The 22,243-nt window shown below is 56.8% G+C and overlaps 1 protein-coding gene across 2 annotated transcripts in view; it reads left to right on the forward strand.

Annotated features, from left to right (window-relative positions):
• BCAN (brevican) overlaps nt 1-13,657 on the forward strand; it is an 18,142-nt gene extending 4,485 nt beyond the window's left edge. For both annotated transcript variants that reach the window (XM_017510024.2, XM_017510025.2), the window contains exons 2-14: nt 123-233; nt 894-1,268; nt 1,591-1,765; nt 2,092-2,219; nt 2,676-2,969; nt 5,546-5,779; nt 6,331-6,975; nt 10,325-10,432; nt 10,976-11,134; nt 11,688-11,770; nt 12,253-12,397; nt 12,671-12,861; nt 13,156-13,657. In XM_017510024.2, coding sequence (XP_017365513.1) covers nt 143-233; nt 894-1,268; nt 1,591-1,765; nt 2,092-2,219; nt 2,676-2,969; nt 5,546-5,779; nt 6,331-6,975; nt 10,325-10,432; nt 10,976-11,134; nt 11,688-11,770; nt 12,253-12,397; nt 12,671-12,861; nt 13,156-13,263 — 2,736 coding nt within the window. In that variant the 5' untranslated portion in view covers nt 123-142 and the 3' untranslated portion in view covers nt 13,264-13,657. The remainder of the gene's footprint in view (nt 1-122; nt 234-893; nt 1,269-1,590; nt 1,766-2,091; nt 2,220-2,675; nt 2,970-5,545; nt 5,780-6,330; nt 6,976-10,324; nt 10,433-10,975; nt 11,135-11,687; nt 11,771-12,252; nt 12,398-12,670; nt 12,862-13,155) is intronic.
• The last annotated feature ends 8,586 nt before the right edge of the window (nt 13,658-22,243 follow it).

Genomic DNA, 22,243 nt, shown 5'->3' on the forward strand with positions numbered 1-22,243 from the left:
AGAGTTCACGGTGATGTGAAGGTAAGGGGCTTCTGGAGCCAGGATAGGTGCAAACCCACGTGGGTGTGGTAGGGAGCCAGGGGAAGTCCATCCTGAAGTCTACCCCATCTTTCCTTCTCTAGTCCTTCCATCAGCCTGCAGCATGGCTCAGCTGCTCCTGCCCCTGCTGGCAGCCCTGGTCCTGGCCCAGGTTCCTGCAGCCCTAGCAGATGTTCTGGAAGGAGACAGCTCAGGTAAGCCACCCCACTTGGGGTCACCATCTCTGTCTTATTCAGCCCTAACCAACTGCTTCCAGGCTCAGCGGTCCCAGGAAGAGAGATAATTGGGAGGGCCGTTGGGAAGGGTCCAGGCTGGAACACCTGGAAATAAGGGCTGAGCTGTGAGCGTCTGGTGGTGTGGAGAATTCCTGGGGCAGGACTAGGGAGAGGCGCTGGGGCAAGGTTTTGGGTCTCTAAGGTGAAGGATGGGGGACCCTGGAACTAGGAGGTGGGAAATGGGCGGAAATGGGAGAAACCCTGAAGGAAACCCTAAGGGAATAGACTGGGAAACTTGGCTGGAGGACCAAGGGGGCGTGGTCGGAAGACCCAGAGGGTGAGGTCAGAGGACCCTTGGCTGTGGTCTAGGAATTTTGGAGGGGAAGTGGAAGACTCTGAGAGCGGGATAAGGAATCCTGGGGCAGCACTGACTGGGAGACTTTGGGGGAGGGGTCTGGAGACCGTGGGGGTGGGCCTGGAGGACCCAGAGATAGGGCTGCAGGACCCTGGCCCCTGGTCCTAGGGGGAGCAGGGAATCCTGGGGCGGAAGAAGGGATCCTGGAGCGGGGCTTGGAGGCCACCGGGTGGGAGTCCGAGGGTCCACAGCGGGAAGTTCCAGCCGGCTGCACCCGTTCACAGAGGACCGTGCCTTCCGCGTGCGCATCTCCGGCGACGCGCCACTGCAGGGCGTGCTCGGCGGCGCCCTCATCATCCCATGCCACGTCCACTACCTGCGGCCGCCGTCAAGCCGCCGGGCGGTGCTGGGCTCTCCTCGGGTCAAGTGGACCTTCCTGTCCGGGGGCCGGGAGGCAGAGGTGCTGGTGGCGCGGGGAGTGCGCGTCAAGGTGAACGAGGCCTACCTGTTCCGCGTGGCACTACCTGCGTACCCCGCGTCGCTCACCGATGTCTCCCTGGCGCTGAGCGAGCTGCGCCCCAACGACTCAGGCATCTACCGCTGCGAGGTCCAGCACGGCATCGATGACAGCAGCGACGCTGTGGAGGTCAAGGTCAAAGGTGAGAGGGCAGGGAGGTTCCCGGAGGGAGGAAGCCAGGGAAGGGAGGTCTCCTGCTCTTGGGGAGCCCACAGTGTAAGGGGGAAGCAAAGGTAGCTGGAAGGCGCAGCCTGGGTTGGAAGAGTGAGGAGGTAGACACATGCCTTTGTTGCCTCCTTTTTTCAGGTGGAGGAAATTCTGCCCACAGTCTAACTTGAGTCCCTCATGCTGTAGAATGAGCACAATTGAACTTTACCCCTGTGTACAGAGGAGTGACAAGGAGGGTGAGGAGAGGCCAGTGTGCTGGGTGGTCACCTGACTGAGGGGTCCTCTCTGCCCCACAGGGGTCGTCTTTCTCTACCGAGAGGGCTCTGCCCGCTACGCTTTCTCCTTTGTTGGGGCCCAGGAGGCCTGTGCCCGCATCGGAGCCCGCATTGCCACCCCGGAGCAGCTCTATGCTGCCTACCTTGGAGGCTATGAGCAATGCGATGCTGGCTGGCTGTCGGATCAGACCGTGAGGTGGGCTGGGGCTGTTGACTGGGGCTATGGGCTGGGGCTGTGGACTGGGACTTCTATGTGCCCCTGAGGTGGCCACGGCCCCCCTTCTGCCAGATGCTGCCTGCTGCATCAGGCTGGGCATACAGGGCTCTCTGCCTCTGGGGGATGAGACGGGTCTGAGGAGGGAAGGAGAGGACCCCGAGCATGTGCGTCCCTGCAGAGCTGGGAGGATGGCCAGCTGTCCGCAAGTGGCTGCACTGAGGGGGCAGTGGGACTCAGGAGAGTCAGTATGGGCTGGCTCCCTGGTGAAAGCATCCGTACTAAGTGATTCTGTCCGTCCTCCCCAGGTATCCCATCCAGACCCCACGAGAGGCCTGTTATGGAGACATGGATGGCTTCCCCGGGGTCCGGAACTACGGTGTCATGGACCCAGATGACCTCTATGATGTCTACTGTTATGCTAAAGACCTGAATGGTGAGTGGGAGCGAGAGATTTCCAGGGGACAATCTCCCACCCCTGTAGTGCCCATAGGTCCTCCTGAGGCCTCTGCAGGACCTTACTACCCCTCCCAAGTTTAAGGGAGCAAGCAGGAGGAAGGAGACAATTGGTGTCCCTCTCTGCAAACACTGTCACAGAGCAAGCTCAAGACCAAAGTCTCAGCCAGGCAGCAGGATACCGAGTTGAGCTCATCTGTCACCTGCTGGGTGGACTCTGTGCATGACTCTGCAGAATGAATAGTTTGGGCCCCATTCCTTTGAGCTCTAATATCCATCTTGAGGTTCTATTGAGTCTTTGATCCTATGAAGTAGAGTAGTTGACTCCCTGCCACAGATGAGGGAACTGGAGAAGTTTGCCCAGAGTTCCTATGGGAGCCCAGAGTGGAAGGAGCTACCAGCTGCCTGGTAACCCAGCCTTCTCTTCTCCACCCAGGAGAACTGTTCCTGGGGGACCCTCCAGAAAAGCTGACATTGGAGGAAGCACGGGCATACTGCCAGGAACGGGGTGCAGAGATTGCCACCACGGGCCAGCTGTATGCAGCCTGGGATGGTGGCCTGGACCGCTGCAGCCCAGGGTGGCTGGCTGACGGCAGTGTGCGCTACCCCATCGTCACACCCAGCCAGCGCTGTGGTGGGGGCTTGCCAGGTGTCAAGACTCTTTTCCTCTTCCCCAACCAGACTGGCTTCCCCAACAAGCACAGCCGCTTCAACGTCTACTGCTTCCGAGGTGAGCCCACCTCCCTGCAGAAGCTGAGACCAGTCTCAGAAAGGCAGAGCTGAGCTCTAAAAGACCTACCCCGGTCTCATCAGTGTAGCTCAGGGCTTTGCCATTTGCCTGAAGGGGTCTTGGGTGAAGTCCAGCTTGTCATCGAGGGGTCTAATTCCGGGCATGCGCCCTGGTGTGGTGTCTGTCTTGGCCCGAGGAATGGTCACCTTTTGGCCTCTCCTTATCTGCCTTCCCACCAGTGTCCATGCCTTGCTTGTTTCAGCTGGGCTGCTGAAAAGAGCGCCCATTTCCTGTCAGCTTATTGGCAGAGCAGAGATGACCAACATTCTCTGAATCCAATGAGTAATCTGCTCAGGTTGTTCCAGTCAAGAACCAAATGCCCTCAGGAGCCCTCTGGAGGATTTCCAGAACCTACAGCTTAAAGAAGGTGTCAGATCTTTAACTAGCAAATACTGGTGATGGACGCAATTCCCCCTAAAGGGAGCAGGATCTTAAGTACATTTGGGAATAGAGATAGTTTTCTGCCCACATCTTGTGGTTTGTTTTTGCGTTTTTTGAGATGGGGTCTCGCTCTGTCACGCAGGCTGGAGTGCAGTGGTGTGATCATGGTTCACTGTAGCCTCAACCTCCCTGGGCTCAGGGGATCCTTCCATGTCAGCCTCCAGAGTAGGTGGGACCACAGGCTGATGCCACCATATCTGGCTAATTTTTGTAATTTTTGTAGAGATGGGGTTTTGCCACATGCCCAGGCTGGTCTTGAACTCCTGAGCTCAAGCGATCTGCATACATGGGCCTCCTGAAGTGCTAGGATTTATAGGTGTGAGCCACTGCACTCAAAACTGCCCATATCTTATGTTGGAAGCTAGAGGGGAGGTAGTTCCTGGGACCCTTAGAGGGAAAAGGCCCAGGCCAAGGGTGACTGACAATCAGAGAGGCATTGCCATGGCGTGTCTGGGTCCTTCCCCGATTGTAAGCGTGCAATACTGCTACAAGAGCTAGAAGCAGAAATGAGAGGAGAAGATACAGCCTTTACCCTCAAGGAGCATTTGGTTTAAAAGGGGAAGACGCAGCTTTTGCCACGGAAACCCTAGCCAAGGGAAGACAAGATGCCTCACTCCCAGGATGAGGAGTGACTGAGAGAAAAGCATTACTTCCATTGGGACAGATCTGTGGACATCTTTGGCTGGGGGCTGGGGAAGGATGGGGAAGTAAATGTCCATAGGAAGATGGATCCATCTGAAAAGGCCTCCTGGAACCGGGGTAGTAATAATAACAATAATAACAGCTAAAACTTCTATGCGCTGGTTATGATTATGTGCCAAGCCAAGCACTGTTTTGGAAAGAAATGGACTGGATCATGAAGAGGGGCATGGGGAGGGGGAATATGACTCCAGTTGGGACTACAGTTGGTGGAGGACAGAGGCAGCAAGGGTACAAGGTCTGGTGTGGAGTAAGGCTCACTGGAGCGGGTGATGAAGGCAGGGATGCACTGTCCTGTCCTGCCTGGCTGAGCACAGTCGGCCCTCAGGGCTTTTCTTAGCCCAATTCCACCTTCACTTCACTGGTTTTCTGCTCTTGGCTCCCTTTCCCAGAGGACAAGTAAACCATTCTAAACCTCTGGTTATTTGAAGGGAGTAGATCCCAGAAGGCGGTGGCCCCTTCCCTTGCCTACTTGCCCCATGACTGAGATCCTCACGTGGTGCCTGAAGTTATTCCTGCACTCTGCCCCCCAGCTATCCTGAGGAGATGGAAGCCTCCCCTCTTCTATTTCAAGAATTTTGGAGGCTGGGTGCAGTGGCTCACTCCTATAATCCCAGCACTTTGGGAGGCCAAGGTGGGTGCACCACTTGAGGCCAGGAGTTCGAGATCAGCCTGGCAAACATGGCAAAACCCTGTCTCCACTAAAAATACAAAAATTAGCTGATCATGGTGGCGCATGCCTGTAGTCCCAGCTACTTGGGAGGCTAAGATGGGAGAATCACTTGAACCCAGGAGACGGAGGTTGCAGTGAGCTGGGAACATGCCACTGCACTCCAGCCTGGGTGACAGAATGAGACTCTTGTCTAAAAAAAAGAATTTGGGAATGCATGGGACCCCTCACACCTTGTCCCAAGCCCAAGATCCCAAGGCACTAAAGCTGTTTCATCCATCCTGCTGGCTCCAGCCCCTGCCCCTTGGGAATATCTCACACCTGAGCCTTTCCTGACCACTCCAAAGTAATACTTCCCATCACTCTATCTTCTAACTCTGCTCAAGTATTCTTTACCTTGAACAGTGTAATATATGTTTGTTTGTCATCTGTATTCAGAATATAATTTCCCTTAAGGATAGGAGGTTTGCTGTTTTGTTCTACACTGTATCCTCAGCGTCCAGGAGAATACTTGGCATGACACACAGTAGGCACCTGATGAATGCTTGAGAAATGAGTGACAAAGTTCTGGGATGCTCCCTGGGCCCCACTGGGTGCTCCACAGGGAAGATGTGAGAGAATTGAGAGAATTCCATGGTGCAGGCTGCGACCCGGAAGGGCAGAGCTACCTATTCAGCCTCGCATCAGCACTTTCCTCCTGCCACAGACTCAGCCCAGCCTTCTGCCATTCCTGAGGCCGCCAACCCAGCCTCCGACTCGGCCTCTGATGGACTAGAGGCCATCGTCACAGTGACAGAGACCCTGGAGGAACTGCAGCTGCCTCAGGAAGCCATGGAGAGCGAGTCCCGTGGAGCCATCTACTCCATCCCCATCATGGAGGATGGAGGAGGTGGAAGCTCCACTCCAGAAGACCCGGCAGAGGCCCCTAGGACGCTCCTAGGTAACTTGAACCCCTTATCCTGAGGACGTCTTGATCTGAAAGAAGTTGGGGGCAGAAGAGGAAAGCCCAGGTTGATGCTGGGGTCCTGGATGGCATGACTATATACCCTGTCCTTTCTCAGCAGCTCAGGGGTGCAGGGCAGCTTTCTTGTCTCTCTCCCAACCTTCGCTTTTCCAGCAAATTCTACCTGCAACTCTATGGAACTAGAGATGCTTGCACTAAGGAGCTGCCCCCTGGAAAGGAGGGACCCCCCTTCTTTGGTCCCTCTTCCACCTCACCCGCCCAAAAGAGACTAGTTTTGACAGAGTAGGAGACGTAGGAGACAGAGATGCAATGACCATGTTCTCTGGGGCTAATGGCGGCTCACACAGCCTTCTCAAGTGCTGCCTTAACGTAGCTGGGGTCACGTTCTTCCAGTGCGGAGCAAGGACCACCTCTCCTCAGGGCGGACTCTTCCCTATTCCCCAGGGCCCACCCTCCCCTTCCCCTTTTTTTCTTTCCTTCCGGTGTGGGCGCTGTCCCTGGTGCTGAACCGTTTGTGCTTTGCCTAGAATTTGAAACGCAATCCATGGTACCGCCCACGGGGTTCTCAGAAGAGGAAGGCAAGGCATTGGAGGAAGAAGAGAAATATGAGGATGAAGAAGGGAAAGAGGAAGAGGAAGAAGAGGAGGAGGTGGAGGATGAGGCCCTGCGGGCATGGCCCAGCGAGCTCAGCAGCCCAGGCCCTGAGACCTCTCTCCCCACTGAGCCAGCAGACCAGGAGGAGTCACTCTCCCAGGCGCCAGCAAAGGCAGTTCTGCATCCTGATGCATCACCACTTCCTGATGGAGAGTCAGAAGCTCCCAGGCCTCCAAGGGTCCATGGACCACCTACTGAGACTCTGCCCACTCCCAGGGAGGGGAACCTAGCTTCCCCATCACCTTCCACTCTGGTTGGGGCAAGAGAGGTGGGGGAGGAAACTGGTGGTCCTGATCTATCTGGGGTACCTCGAGGAGAGAGCGAGGAGACGGGGAGCTCCGAGGATGCCCCTTCCCTGCTTCCAGCCACACGGGCCCCTGAGGGTGCCAGGGAGCTGGAGGCCCCTTCTGAAGATAATTCTGGAAGAACTGCCCCAGCAGGGACCTCAGTGCAGGCCCAGCCAGTGCTGCCCACTGACAGCGCCAGCCGAGGTGGAGTGGCCGTGGTCCCCGCATCAGGTAATTCTGTCCGAGGCTCAACTGCCCTCTTTGTCCTACTTCTTTTCCTCCCACTGCAGCTCTGGGTCACCTGACCTGTAGTCCTTTAACCCATCATCATCCCAAACTCTCCTGTCCTTTGCCTCCATTCTCTTACCCCCCTCTACTTATGGGTCTCCAATCTCAGATACTCACCTGCAACTTCCATCCCAGCTCTCCAAGTCTTCACCCTGTGACCCCAGCCCCTCCACTGACCATCTGTGACCCTTCCCCGCTGTCAGGCCCTCCACCTGTGGCTTACATCTCACCAGCCCCACAGAGCATCCTCAGGCCTCTCCAGAGGCCCTCATCACCTATTGCAGCCTTCAGGGCTCAGCCCATTTCCCACTACTCCCATCCCCCTCTTGTGTGCCATCCCCTTTAGCTGCCTCCCATTGATCTCAGAGAAGCCTGGGAGTCCCTTCCCATCCCTCAACCTCTGGGGTCCAGGAGAGCCCGTACCCCCACAGAGCCTTAAGCAACTACTTCTGTGAAGTATTTTTTGACTGTTTCATGGAAAACAAGCCTTGGAAATAAATCTCTATTAAACCGCTTTGTAACCAAGATCTGGTACCCTCTGTCTCCATCTCCTGATGTCCACCCCTCTCATTCCATGGGTCTGTGTCATGGAGAGCACTTGGATGCTTCTTCTCTGGCTCTGTCTCTCCCTCTCTCTGTGTGTGTCTTGGCCTCTCTTCCTTTTTCATCTTCGGCTTCTCCCCTTGTCTGTCCCAGCAGTATAACAGCCCCTCATTATTCCCCCAGCCTCTCCTTCTTAGGCTTGTCTACACTTTTCTTCCTAGCTACTGAGATCCCAAAATTTGGCTGTACACATTACCCCCAGAGAAGTCATCATCCATAGTCTGAGGCAGTGCTGGGAGTTGTAGTCCTTCACTCCTGATGGGGAGAAACCCACTCAGCCTGGGGTGCATGTGTTGTGCATTTATGTTCACTTCTGATCCATCTTGGTGGTGCCAAGAGTCATAGTAACTGATAGTCTCAGCATAGAAGCAGTTCCCTGGCATTCAGGTGCCCTCACCCCCAGCCCCAGCCCTGCATCTCAGCAGGGGGTGATATCTAACTCTCATCCCACTACACACAGCTTCCCTTTTCTCCACTAACTCTAACTCCTGCACTAATCACCATTCCTTACTCCCTAGAAGGAATGGTTTCACTCTCCCTAAACCCAAGGGGTCTCAAAGTACCTAATGCTGGAGAAGACACAGATCGAGGAGCAAGTGATGGAGAGTGTGAAAGGAGTCAGGTTCTGGGGTCTGAGAGAAGCCCTCCCTACTCAGGAAGGCTAAGATTCCCAGTGGAGGTCCCTGGAGAAGGCTGGGATTCCCTTAGCCCTAGGACCCCTGTCTTAGATGGATCACATCCCGCGTCACACCCAGGCTTACTCATGTCAACTGTCAGCTCCCTGTGCAACTGGCCTTGGAGTTCAGCCCTATGGCAGATAGGGAGGGGGCTTGGTGGGAAAAGGAGCACAATTGGAGGTATCTACAGTGTCTTAGTTCCCCCATCTGGAGGGTAAGTGAGAAGTCTTGATTGCTGTTTCAACGGGAAGAAAGGAAAAACTTCTTGGTTGTGTAGGGTAGTAGGTATCCCTAAAAAGGGAGCGGAAGGATAACAAGAAGAAGAGTTCCTTCAAACAACTCTGTCTGCACTGGGTTCAGGTTCTGCAGCCCACAGCTAGGGGGAGGGACCCATGGCCTGGGTAGGGGACCAAAGACCAAGTTTAAGAGCCTCTGTCCCCCAAGGTTGGAGGGTTGAGTGGGAAGGAGCAGAAAGGACAACAGGAGGGGCAGGAAAGTACGAGGAATGGGAGGGGAGTTCAGGATTTTCCCCTCTGTGGGGCCTGGTGCTTAATGGGTTAAATGAAATACCTCTTCCTTTGGGGTTGGGAGATGGGCAGCACTACCAGCTGGGAAGAAATTATTGGCAGGAGGGAAGATGACAGGAGGAGTGGTGCTGGAAAAGCGGATTCATTTTACCCAAAACAGCTAGGTCAACCCAGCAAAATTCTTTGAATCGACTCCAGCTTCTCTCTCCACCCCCACTCTGATTCCCACCAGGCAGGGGGATCTGTGGCCAGGCCAGCATGAAGCATTGTGGGCCTTGGCCATGGCTGCTAGAGGTGGATGGTAAAGTCTGAAGGGACCCGCCCTGGGGTGGTTTTTATCTCCCATGGCTGAGGGCCTTGACCTTCATAGTTGGTCTGTGGAGCCAGCTTCCCCTGAGTCATCTGAACCAGAAAAGATTGGAAACTGACAGCTCCTCTAGCACCCAGGCACACTCTAAGGACAGCCACCTCCTACACCAGGATCCAGAGAGAAAAAATCCAGTAAAGCAGATGGCCGGCCTACCCAGATGCAGCTAGATCCAGACAACAGATTGCAGACCTTCAGGGTAGTGTGTTAGTCTAAGAGGGCTGCCTGGAGGAGAGGGAGCCAGAAGGAGCGGGTGAGCTGGATTCTAGGTTGGAGACCCTGCAGAAGGCCCAAAGTGGAGTTGGGAGAGGGAGCCTGTAATGGGAAGAGTCTGTGGATATAAGAAGGGGAGGCGAGAGGTTGAGTGATGTTGAGAGAGAGCTGCATGTGTGAGGCCAGTCGGCACTGCAGGACAATGGGAGCTGCGGCCAGGGGAGAAGGGGCAGGGCATAGAGTGAGGAAAGTGGGCTGGATCTCCACTGACCACTGTAAGGCTGACTGACTGCCCAGTGGACGAGCAGTTAGTATTCATGTGGACCACACCAATATCAGGTCTCAGGAGCAGTCAAGGGAGACCACACTCCACTGTTGCTATGGTGATCCTCCTGTCCCCTCCTTCACTTCCATTCATCCTACTTACACTATACAGAACTGTGCTGGGACCTGGCACAAAGACAAGGGGATGAGGGACTAAACTCCAAGCCTAGAGAAGAAAAATGACCTGCCCAATGTCACACAGAAGAGCCAGGAGCAAGATAAGAGTTTAGATCTGTAACGTTCTGTGCCCAGCATATTTCTCCATCCAGGGCCTGGGTCCCGTGGGCCCTCCTGGCCACTTCTCCCCAGCCTCTTTTGGGCTGGGCTCACATTTGACCATAACAATGGCCTGCACAAGGCGGGTCCGATGCTGGAGTGGGGAGCGGGGAGAGGAAAGAAACCCAGAACTCAGGGCTGGATTGTGACCAGAGGCAGGCTCTAGGGGAGCTTTTAGGGTGCTGTTACAGCTTCCAGGACAGAAAGGTCAAGGCTGGGGGACCCTCTGCACCCTCTCCTGGAGGTCTCAGGCTGCAGCGTCGGGCTGCCTTGCTCCCCCCCGCCTCACTTCTTTCCCCTCTTAGGTGACTGTGTCCCCAGCCCCTGCCACAATGGTGGGACATGCTTGGAGGTGGAGGGAAAGGTCCACTGCATATGTCTGCCTGGCTATGGGGGGGACCTGTGCGATGTTGGTGAGTGTTGAGGGATGGAGGGGTGCAGGTTTGAAGCCTGGACCCTGCCATAACATGCTACCTCTAGGAGGGGGGAGGGAGGACACTGGTTTTGGCCTTGTCATTAATGAGTCCCTGCTTTAGGCAAGTTGCACAACTTCCCTGAGCGCTACCCTCAATTTTCTTATCTAAGTGAAACCAAAATGCCTCTCATAGAGGGTCCGTTTGACACCAGTGCAAAGCATACTCCTGGCATTTAATTGGCGGTCAATACATGACAGGCTCCATTCTCCTGGAGAGAAGAGCACTGCTCTTTAGTATGGAGACCCAGGCCGTAACTCCATCCCCCACCCCAGTCCCTGTCTCTTAGAAAAGGCCCCTGCCCAAGAGCCCCTCCAGGCTCCTGCTAGCCCCCTCATTCTCCACTAGCTCCTTGGCGTCGCCTCTTGCCCCTTTAGTACCGCCCCTCTCGGCCTGCGGTAGTGGAAGGAACCCAGTCCCTTCCAGGATACCTGCCCGCCCTGGGTTCTGGGGCCCTGAGATGCCCGCCCTCCTGTGCCACAGGCCTCCACTTCTGCAGCCCGGGCTGGGACGCCTTCCAGGGCGCCTGCTACAAGCACTTTTCCACAAGAAGGAGCTGGGAGGACGCAGAGACCCAGTGCCGGATGTACGGCGCGCATCTGGCCAGCATCAGCACGCCCGAGGAACAGGACTTCATCAACAGTGGGCCCGGGGACAGGGAGGGAGGGGCCCCCGCCATCCGCTCTCACTCTCTCACTCTCCTAACCGCTTTCCTCATTAACCCATGCACTGTTTCCTTGGTTTTCTCCAGCTTGCATTCCGTCACCCATTCGTTCACTCCCTTTCTCTTTCTCTCTTCCTCCTTCCCACCCTACGCGAAGGCAGTGGCCTCGCCGTGGAGTGCGCGTGTGTGGGCCGGGCCGCCGCGCAGGGGGCCGCCTCCAGCCACTCCAACCTCCCGGCTCTCCTCCCTCCGTCCGCCTCCCCCAACTCCAATCTTGTTGAAAGTTTTCACTCTTTTTCCGGAGCGCCCCTTTTCTAGCCTGGGTCGATATCTTCCTTATTCTCCCACCCCCATTCTCCTGCTTTCCATCTGGCCCTTGCGCAGAGGCTGGAGGGAGGGAGAAGAACCCGGGAGGGGCGGTTCTGGATGGCCGGGAAGGGTTTCGCCGGCCGTAGCCGCAGACCGCCCGGGAGCGGGGAACGGCCGCCATCTGCTGGCAGCGGCGCTCACTGCACGCCTCCGTCTCCCTAGATCGGTACCGGGAGTACCAGTGGATCGGGCTCAACGACAGGACCATCGAAGGCGACTTCTTGTGGTCGGATGGCGTCCCCCTGGTGAGAGGCCCCGGTCGACCCTGCCGTCCAGCTCGCTTCCTCTAAGCGCTTCTGCCCCCTGCCACCCCCACCCCTCCTGATCCTGTCCCCGTCTTTTTCCGGCTTCCTTCCCTTTCTCGTGCCCCTACCCTGGTCCCCCTGGGCTCTCCTCCCTTCCTTGTGTCCCTCTCTCTTCCCTTCTGCCTCCCATTCTCCCTCCCCTAAAGTCTCTTCCCTCTCCTTTACCCTTCGCCGGGAGGTCCCCTACTCCTCAGCCCTAGCCTTGGGTTCTGGGGCCCTGAGATTCCCGCCCTTCTGTGCCGCAGGCCTCCGCTTCTGCAGCCCCGGCTGAGACGCCTTCCAGGGAGCCTGCTGCAAGCACCCTCCTGACCCTGTCCCTTGACCCTGGGCCCTCCCACACCCGTCCTCCTCCCCAGATCCTCTAGGCCCTCTCCCAGAGCTCCTGGGGTAGGAGCTCCTCACCACCTCCTCCGTCCCCCCAGCTCTATGAGAACTGGAACCCTGGGCAGCCTGACAGCTACTTCCTGTCTGGAGAGAACTGCGTGGTCATGGTGTGGCATGATCAGGGACAATGGAGTGATGTGCCCTGCAACTACCACCTGTCCTACACCTGCAAGATGGGGCTGGGTGAGGGCGGGCAAAGGAGGGTCCCAGCAAGGAAGTGGAGGGGTGGGCTAGGGGAGCAGGGGGACTGATTCCTGTAGACAGAGAGTGCAAAGCTACACAGCGGAGCCAGAACGTGTTCCAGACCATGGGAGAGCTAACAAGTTATGTGGGTCCACTCGGAATCCCGGATCTTTTTTCGTCATGTGGTGGCCCATTTTTCTCTTCCCCATGAAGATTCTGGGAACCGCCACCCACAGAGCCAGGCTCCCAGTTCCTAACTGTGTCCCTTCGCAGTGTCCTGTGGGCCCCCACCAGAGCTGCCCCTGGCTCGAGTGTTTGGCCGCCCGCGGCTGCGCTACGAGGTGGACACGGTGCTACGCTACCAGTGCCTAGAAGGACTAGCCCAGCGCAATACGCCGCTGATCCGCTGCAAGGAGGACGGTCGTTGGTGGACCCCCCAGATCTCCTGCGTGCCCCGAAGGCCTGTGAGTGCCAGGAGGAGGCAGGTGGGGATGGGGGACGGTAACCAACGGTAGCCCTGTACTCCAGGCTCAGCCCTGCCTGTCACTGGCAATGTGACCTTGGAACAGCCACTGCTCCTCTCTGAGGCAAAGGGAAAGAGGTGGGCTGGAGGCTCTGGGGGTCTTCAGGGCTGATGTCTGATAACATGCAGCCGCATTCTGGGCCCTTACGGGCTGAGCGCGAATACCAGAGGGCAGGCTCTAAGGAGAGGAGGAGGAGGAGCCAGGGTGGAGAGTGAGCGTGTGTGTCTTCCCCAGTCCCGAGCTCTGCACCCAGAGAAGGCCCCAGAAGGACGTCAGGGGAGGCTACTGGGACGCTGGAAGGCGCTGCTGACCCCACCTTCCAGCCCCACCCCAGGTCCCTAGCGGGCTAAGCCTTGCACCCTGCCGGCCACAGTATCGGCCTGTCACCCAAACCCTCCCGATACCCTGTGCTCCTGCCACCACAGGAAGTGACAACGGGACGAAGGGTGGCGTCGAAGTGCAGGTGACAGTGCCTGAAGGGGCTTCTGGGAAATACCTGGGAGGCTCCAGCCCAGCCCAGTCCCCCTCCCCCTCCCCTGGGCACCAGCTCTTCCCCTCAGGGCCGGGGAAAGTCCCTAAGTGCCTCCACTGCCTTCTCCCTGGCAGCCATCCTTTCCCCTCCATTCCTCTCGGGAGCACTATGTCCACTCATTCTGGGTTTTCCAAGGGAATGGGCCTGCAGGATGGAGTGTCTGTCAGGCCAGCAGGAAATAAAACTGCATTTGAGCCCAAGCAAGTTGGATGCTTCTGTGTGCGTGTCTGTGAGAGAGAGAGAGGTGTGGGTGGGCAGGGCCTCGTAGTGTACATAGAGCTTCGGTGTGTATTCGCTTCCGAAGGTCAGAGACGTCCCCAAGATGTCAGCGGTAGACAGACAGCTGCCAGTAAGTACGTAAGGAATGGAGGATCGCACGGGGGCTGGGGCACAGCCGGAGCGATGCAGCATGTTTGCAAAGGGATGGAGTACCCTGAGTGCCTAAGAGCCAAGCGGACGCCAGTGAGTTCTGCCTGGGGAGGAGAAGGGCGGGGGTCCCAGAGGGGAGGCAGAGGTTGGTGCCTTGGCGCCCCAGTTCTGAGCTTCCAGAGGGACCTCTCAGGGGGTGTTAGAGTGCGGGTGAAGGGAGAGCTCCCCTGGCACGGCAGCATGTCTAGGGGTGAGGCCGCAGGAAGGCTTCCGTCCAGCATAGGAGGCAGAGATGCAAGAAACAGGGAAACAAGCTAAGGGCCAGGGGGAGGTTCCCAGCCCTGCGGTGGACTGGGCTCCGAGGGACCACCCGGGGGCCTCACAGGCAGCGGCCAGCAGAGGGCGCCGCGGACCCAGCACCGCGCTCTGAGAGTGCCTTGTGCGCGTGCGCCGGTGGAGACGGGCGGAGGGGTGCGAGGAGCCCCAGGGTCCCGCCAGGGGGCGCCGCGGGCCTGCGTACTGAGGAGGCGGGAGGGGAAGGGAGGGTGGTTGGCTGGCGGGGGGTTAGACTTCCGGCCAGGCTGCGCTGGCCCTGGGGGCTGTGAGTCAGCGGAGGTTGAAGGGGTGAGGTCACTCTCTGAGAACTGGAGAGAGAGTGACCGAGCGCGCGCGTGCTGTGTGTGTGTGTGTGTGTTCTTCTCCCCGAGCACACAACCGCTGGTGAAGTGCGTGTCAGGATGCGGTCTGTCTCATGATGAGGATGAATCGATGCTGCAGATCCTCAGGCACACGCAGACATAGGCACACACGCGCACACTGTCACGTGTACACACTCCTGCGTGTGCCCACTCAGTTACAGCACATCGCCCACGTGGCCAATACTTTTTCCTTCTCTGAAGCCAGTAAAGCCCACAGACAGGGAGACGGGTCCAGCGGAGCAAAGGCTGGGAGTGATAAGAGCAGACCCAGAGATAGCGGGCAAGACAGACAGACGGAGGTTTAATGCAGCTCTGTGTGGATGGGAGCCAGGGCTCTCCCAAGCCATCCCTGCCCACCTCCTGTGCCTTCCCCACCCTATTTCTAAACCCGAAACCAGCTGGTCTCTGATACAGCAGTGTGACCTCCCACACCCACCCGCCACCACATTCCTCCCCCACCCAGGCCTCACCTGCCCCACCGTCTGCCCCCCACACCACTCAGCCCGGTGTGGCTAGGGAGCAGGGGCTTTTGTTTCTTAAGGAGCTATAGGAAAAAGGATGATTCTGGGGCCAGAGTAGACCCTCACTTTATCCTATATTACCCTGCGATTGTCCAGTCAATGCATTTTTAGGGCTCTCAGGGCATTTAACTGGAACTGTAAGTGGACGAAGATCAAGGTGGGCCTTTGAAAGTAGGGCCTGAAGAGGAAAAGGCTGGGGAGGGGCAGTGTCTGTCCTTGGGTTCTTAAGGGAGCTTCCCTGAGGTGGAGTTAGATGGTATATTGGATTCCTCAGAGCCCATGGTGGTGAGCTGGAAGGGGCTTTGGTTTCCCATCAAGGCATTCTCACCAACTCTCCCCAACAGCGGCAGGAGGGCTCCATCATCTTCTCTGATCAGGGGAGCTCCAGAGGTAGACAGAGGCTGAAGCTGGAATCCTGCCCTGTCCCTGACACCTGCTGGGCTGCTCTGGCAGGGCCGGAAACGGAAGCCCTCTCCTGGCTTTGTTGGGCTTCCTGGGGAAGGTGGAGCTGGTCCACGGGTGACTCAGCACCCTGCACAGAGTCCAATCTCTGGCCCAGTCCGTGCGTGCATGCGTGTGTGTGTGTGTGTCCTATGCTGGTCTTGGGCAGGAGGAATTGGCCCCTCATAGAGTGTCAGCCCCATCTCTGGGGATATGGATTAGGGGCCACACCTGGGTCCGCCTCTGCTTCCAGGGCACAGCACCTATCTAATGATGTGCGTTCCCCTGCCAAACCCCTGGACGTGTGGCTAAGCTCTCAGCCTCCTTCCCCCATGTCTAAGCAGGGGTCCCTTCGCAGAGTTTTCAGTTTCCTGGGAATGAAAGAGATCAGAATGTGTATGGAGAGAAGAGGCCCAGCCTGGGTGAGATCTAGGGCTTGAGCATTGCTGAGCGGCCTGGGAGCCTGGTGAGACGGCCTTCCAGAGACCCCCAAGTCATCGGCCAGGCTCTCTAGCTTCCTTCCTTCCAGGCTGCTCTACCACACACCTACCTCCCCATTCCTCCCCCACACCCCCAACTCCCACAGCACGGTCCTGACCTCACTGGGGCCTTTGTCCCAGCCATGAGGCCCTGTCTGTGGGCCTGTCTCCTGCACAGGGAGAGAAAGGGCCCCATTGTTCAGGCTGCATGCTGTGACACAGCAGCTCCCAAAGACTTCCAAAAATGCTCAGCCCATCAGACTCCCGTGGGTGGGTGGACTTTCCCTGGGGGCTGCAGGCAGATCTCTGCCTGGGGTGAGGGCCCAGGTGCTATCTCTCTCAGCTGTGCAAGAGTTCTGTCATTCCACAGACTGGAGGTCCTTCCTGAGATCTGACTTCCAGTCTGTATGCTGCAGAGCAGCCGACTTCCTCCTGGAAAGGGGGAACTGAAAGAGGCAGGGGCAGAGCATGAGGAAGGGATCACAAAAAAGAGGAGAAAAAAGAAAACAGGGCCGGGTGCGGTGGCTCAAGCCTGTAATCCCAGCACTTTGGAAGGCCGAGGCGGGTGGATCACGAGGTCAAGAGATCGAGACCATCCTGGTCAACATGGTGAAACCCCGTCTCTACTAAAAAAAATACAAAAAATTAGCTGGGCATGGTGGCGTGTGCCTGTAATCCCAGCTACTCAGGAGGCTGAGGCAGGAGAATTGCCTGAACCCAGGAGGCGGAGGTTGCGGTGAGCCGAGATCGCGCCATTGCACTCCAGCTTGGGTAACATGAGTGAAACTCGGTCTCAAAAAAAAAAAAAAAAGAAAAAAGAAAACAGGAGAAAAGGAAGAATGTGAGGAAACTGCCCCCACTGAGAGACTCTAGACTAGTTTATTGTCTGAGGGGGTGGGTCTTGTGGCTTCTGTGTTTATTCCCGGATGCCTCTTCCTGAGTATTTAGAGAGCTTGCTAACAGGGGAGGTTGGTGACCACAGGGCTGGAGTATTTAAGGGAGCTAGCCCACAGTCCCCTGGCCCATGCTTTCTTTTGTTTCTTTTTTTTTGAGACAGGTTCTTACTTTGTGGCCCAGATTGTAGTGCAGAGATCTGATCTTGACTCACTGCAACCTCCGCCTCCCAGGCTCAAGCGATTCTCGTGCCTCGGCCTCCTGAGTAGCTAGGACTACAAGGCACATGCCACGGTGCAGGCAAATTTTTGTTTTTGATTTTGTAGGAACAGGATTTCCCCATGTTGCCCAGGCTGGTCTCCAACTACTGGGCTCAAGTGATCTTCCCACCTCAGCCTCTCAAAGTGCTGAAATTACAGGCGTCAGCCACCTCACGTGGCCTGGCCCATGTTCTATAGACCCCAGGTAGCATCTAGGAACTCCTGGTATCATTGGCAAGGGACATCACTCTGTGTCTCACTTTCCCCATCGAGGTGAACTGAAGTTCTGACATAATTTCCTGGCAAGTGAAAGGAAGAAATCCTGGAAAGACCAAAGGACTCAGAGATTGGGAAGGGGCCAGGGAGGAGGGAGGAAGGTAGGTAGAAGACAGAGGACAGGTGAAAAGGGGGAGACAGGGAAGGAGGGTTGGGTCCCTGAGTGGCAAACGTCTCTCCTTAGTGAAGAGGGTGGAGTCCTGAAGACCCAGGATGGGGCCAGAGCCGGGGAGCATTTCCCCCACCGAGCATTCCCTCATCGTCAAGTCTCCCAGGCATCCTTCCTGCGGCGCTGGGGGCCTGGCACTTGCAAGCAGCTGAGACTGCAGCTGTTGGGGGGGGTTCCTCGACAGAGGCCTCCTGGCACCTGCCTCGGTTTATTTCTGGAGCCACAGCTGAGTCATGGGGGTGGGGAGAGTGAACAGGACTGTGGGGAGGGGAGACCGATTAGAAGAGAGGGTTAGGGAAGGAGGAGGGCTCTAGGGCCGGGGTCTCTGGGACTTAGGATCCATCTTAGAGCATCAAGAACAGGAGGGACATCCACACTGGAGCCCCTGGAATAGCTGGGCTTGGGGAAGGCTTTGGGGAGTAGGAGGCAGGCCCTCTACACCTGAAATGTGGGAGAAGAGACATGCCTGATCTGGGTGTGGGAATGCTGTTAGAAAGACCGGGGGGCCAGCCAGACACAGTGGCTCATGCCTGTAATCTCAGTATTTGGGAAGCCAGAGTGGGTGGATCACTTGAGCCCAGGAGTTCGAGACCAGCCTAGGCAACATAGCAACAGCCCGTCTCTACTAAAAATACAAAAATCAGCCATGCCTGGTGGCTTGCGCCTACAGTCCCAGCACCTTGAGAGGTTGAAGAGGGAGGATCGCTGTCATGAGCCAAGGAGTACAAGGCTGCCATGAGCTAAGATAGTGCCACTGCACTCCAGCCTGGGTGACAGAACGAGATCTCCATCCCTAAAAAAAAAAAAAAGGAGAAGGCCGGGCATGGTGGCTCACACAACTTTGGGAGGCTGAGGCAGGTGGATCATGAGGTCAAGAGATCGAGACCATCCTGGCCAAGATGGTGAAACCCCATCTCTACTAAAAATACAAAAATTAGCTGGGCATGGCGGCGCATACCTGTAGTTCTAGCTACTCAGGAGGCTGAGGCAGGAGAATCACTTGAACCTGGGAGGCGGAGGCTGCAGTGAGCCAAAATCGTGCCACTGCACTCCAGCCTGGTGAAAGAGCGAGGTGCCGTTAAAAAAAAGAAGAAGAAGAAAAGAAAGAAAGAGGAAGGAGAGGGGAAAGAGGGCTCCCTGGGGCGGAAGGCAGCAGAGAGTAGATGGGGGACCCCAGTGCCATGAGATAGGAAAGAGAGAAGGCCACGTTTTCCTCTGTGGGGCCCCACCTGAGGCCATTCTTTCTGTCCCTCCCCCTGCTTCTGAGCCAAGCAGCCCCTCCCCTGGTTCAGCTTCTTGAGATTCTCATCCTAGTCTTTCTACGGTCGGCCTGTACATGCGGGAGCAGACTGCCTGGGTCCTTTCTTCAGGCACTTGAGCTGCATACCAGAAACAGTCCCTTTTCCCACCTCTCAGGAATACCCTCAAGTCTAACTTCCCTCTGCCCTGCTGCAGGACCCCATCCTGGAACTTAGCCCTCCCCTGTGGGTGGGGCTGGGGGTCCAGCTGGGACCCAGGAGACTGTCCCCAAGCCCAGAGTCGTCTCGGGTTTCCCAGGCTTAGGTGGGCTTGGTTTCCATTCCCTCTCCCTTCCATGGGCAGCCTCAGAGGACACATTCCAGCTGAAATTAAATCACATTCCTCTCTCCCTGCTTCATGAGGATGGCATTGCTGACAGCAGCTGTGACACCACAGGGTCAAGTGGCAGCAGCTGGTTCCCCAGGGAGGGGCTGAGAAGAAGGGGGGTGCAGGGGGGAATGGAAGACCAGGGCCTTTCTTCCGAGGCAATAAATGAATTCTGATTCTTTGATCTCAAGAGACAGGAGAAAGAGGCCCCAACCCTGCAGTGGCAGGGATGGAGATTAGACTGCCGGATGTCCTAGCTGTGTGGCGCCATGGGATGATCCAGACCCAGCAAGGCCCCACAGGGGATGGGGTGTCCAGCATCTCCTTCCAAGAGGGCCCTGGAAAACACTCTCCGCACTCCAGGGCTGGGCTGTCGCAGACACGAAGGCCAAAGGAGCCCTTTAAGAGGCCACACTCTGCCCTCCCTTGGCCGCAGCCCAGTTCCTAGGCCTTTGATTTCCTCTGAGACTCTGGTGGCAGTGGCGGTGGCGGCAGCAGCAGCAGCAGCAGGACGGGACAGCATCAGTCTGGGTTGAACGGAGAGCTCAGCCCCTGACCTCACCCTCCAGGCGCCTCAGCCTGCACAGCCTTATAAGGAAGTGCCCCAAACAAACTGAGGAAGCCACCTCCGGCCCCCCGCCCGGCCCCCACCCCGTCCAGAAGCTATATTTACCCAGAGGAGGCCCCAGAATAACCTCCCACTTGCCTCGCACTAATTGGAGGGGTGGGGGCGGGGGGATACCTTCCCTCTGTGCTCCCTCCTCTGGGACGCTCAGAAGTGTGTCCCGTTGTCTGCCTGGTCATTCATTTATTTAATACATGTTTATTCAGCACCCCCTGGGCTCCCAGGCACTGAGCTAGGCTCTGGGCGATGACCCTGACAAAGGTCTTGCTGTCCCAGAAGTTCCCGTGCTAACAGCATGTTCTGAGGCCCTGCGGTCCCCTGGTTCTGCTGCTACCCTGGCCTCCTTTTCCAGCTCCTTCCCAGGCATCTCCTCTCCGTCAGGAGCATCTCTGGAGCTCCGTCCAGGGTGGTCTTCATCCCATGCTCTCTCTGGGGGATCTCTAGGCCAGACCCCCTAATTTTTGCTTCCAACCTGGCCCTCTCTCCTGCGCTTCAGCTCTACATGTCCACCCACCCCTCCTAGAGGTCACAATTTCCTGCTGGACTCTGCAGCTCAGAAAATAGTCCTACATCTCCCAGCTGCCCAGGCCGAAAACCTGGGACCCTCTGCCAGCATATCCTGCTCCCTCCCCTACTGTGGATTACTAAGTCCTGAGAGTCCCTTTCCTCAGGGTCTCCTCTCTACCGCCACTGTCTCCTGCTGGCACTAAGGCAGGCAGCAGCCTCTGAAGCCCACCTGCCCACACCAACCTGTTCTCACGCAGCAGCCAGAGTTTGACTTGAAATGCAAACCTGGGCCGGGCACGGTGCCTCACGCCTGTAATCCCAGCACTCTGGGAGGTTGAGGTGGGCAGATCACCTGAGGTCAGGAGTTCGAGACCAGCCTGGCCAAAATGGTGAAACCCCATCTCTACTAAAAATACAAAAATAGGGCCGGATACAGTGGCTCATGCCTGTAAGCCCAGCACTTTGAGAGCCTGAGGTGGGTGGATCACCTGAGGTCAGGAGTTTGAGACCAACCTGGCCAAAACGGTGAAACCCTGTCTCTACCAAAAACACAAACATTATTCAGGCATGGTGGCGGGTGCCTGTAATCCCAGCTACTCGGGAAGCTGAGGCAGGAGAATTGCTTGAACCTGGGAGGTGGAGGTTGCAGTGAGATGGCGTCACTGCACTCCAGCCTGGGTGACAGAGCGAGACTCTGTCTTAAAAAACAAATGAACAAAAAATACAAAAATTAGTTTGCGAGTACCTGTAATCTCAGCTACTTAGGAGGCTGAGGCAGGAGAATCGCTTGAGCCTGGGAGGCAGAGGTTACAGTAGCTGAGATTGCGTCACTGTATTCTAGCCTGGGCAACAGAATGAGACTGTCTCCTCCTCCTTTACCCAGAGGAAGAGATGCAAACCTCGTCAGGTCACCTCTGCTTAAAATCCTGTAGAAGCTCTCACTTCAGAATTCATTCATTGCCTCCAAATACGAAGAAGTCTGCATTTCCTGGCTATGTGATGAGACTTCTGCCCCTGAATCCTGACTCTTCCTTCTCATCGTGAGCTTTCTCTTCCCTCCTCCGCCGTTCAGCACACGAGCCTTCCCTCTCTTTCTCAGTTGCCCAGGCTCTCTTCCTGCCTCTGAACTTTGCATATGCTGTTCCCTCTGAATAGAACCCTTTTCCTCCCCCTCCTCCCCCATTGGCCACTCCTGCTCGTCCTTCAGCTTCTCAGGACACCCTTCCCTGTCTCCCCGCTCCCGTACCCTGCCAGCCCCCGTCAGGTGAGGCCCCCTGCACTCTGCTCCCATAACCTAGGGCACGTCTCTGTTTTCAGATATGATTTCCACTCAGAAGCCCTTGTTCAACTGGTAGGTAAAGCTGCCTGAGTGAGGAAGCACATTGTTCTTTATCTGTGGCTCCCCAGTGCCTGCATAGTTCATGGCATGTAGTAGATGCTCAGTAAACAGTTGTTGACAAATGATGACCACTCCTGTTCTTACCACCAGGAATGTCCCTGTTACTGTGCAACCCCTGTTCCTTTTGCTGCATTGACAGACTGTCACCTCCAAAGAGAATATGCCTCCCATGATATATCCCCTTAGGGACGTCCTCGCTTCTATCCTGTTTGAGATTATTGGCACCAACAGCCAGTTTCGTAACATGTAGGGGACCAGTGGCCCTCTGTGGGGCGTAGGGTGGGCACCGGGCACAGGGAAGGACTGCTTGGCTAGGTCCCTGGTCCTGGGCCCTTGCCCAAGCGGAGGTGCCCGAGGGCCTGGGGAGAGCAAGCACAGGGCACCTCTGTCCCATTGGAGCGGCAGGGAGTGGGTCTTCCTTGCCTGGTTGCCAGTGCACTGGCCCCAGGCCTGGCAGCCTGGCAGGATCAGATAGGGCCTTGTTAGCAGTGGGTACAGGAAGGAGAGAGCGGAGGCTTGGGCTGCC

The sequence above is a fragment of the Cebus imitator genome, unplaced genomic scaffold, assembly GCF_001604975.1.
Source record: "Cebus imitator isolate Cc_AM_T3 unplaced genomic scaffold, Cebus_imitator-1.0 Scaffold427, whole genome shotgun sequence".
Taxonomy (NCBI): domain Eukaryota; kingdom Metazoa; phylum Chordata; class Mammalia; order Primates; family Cebidae; genus Cebus; species Cebus imitator.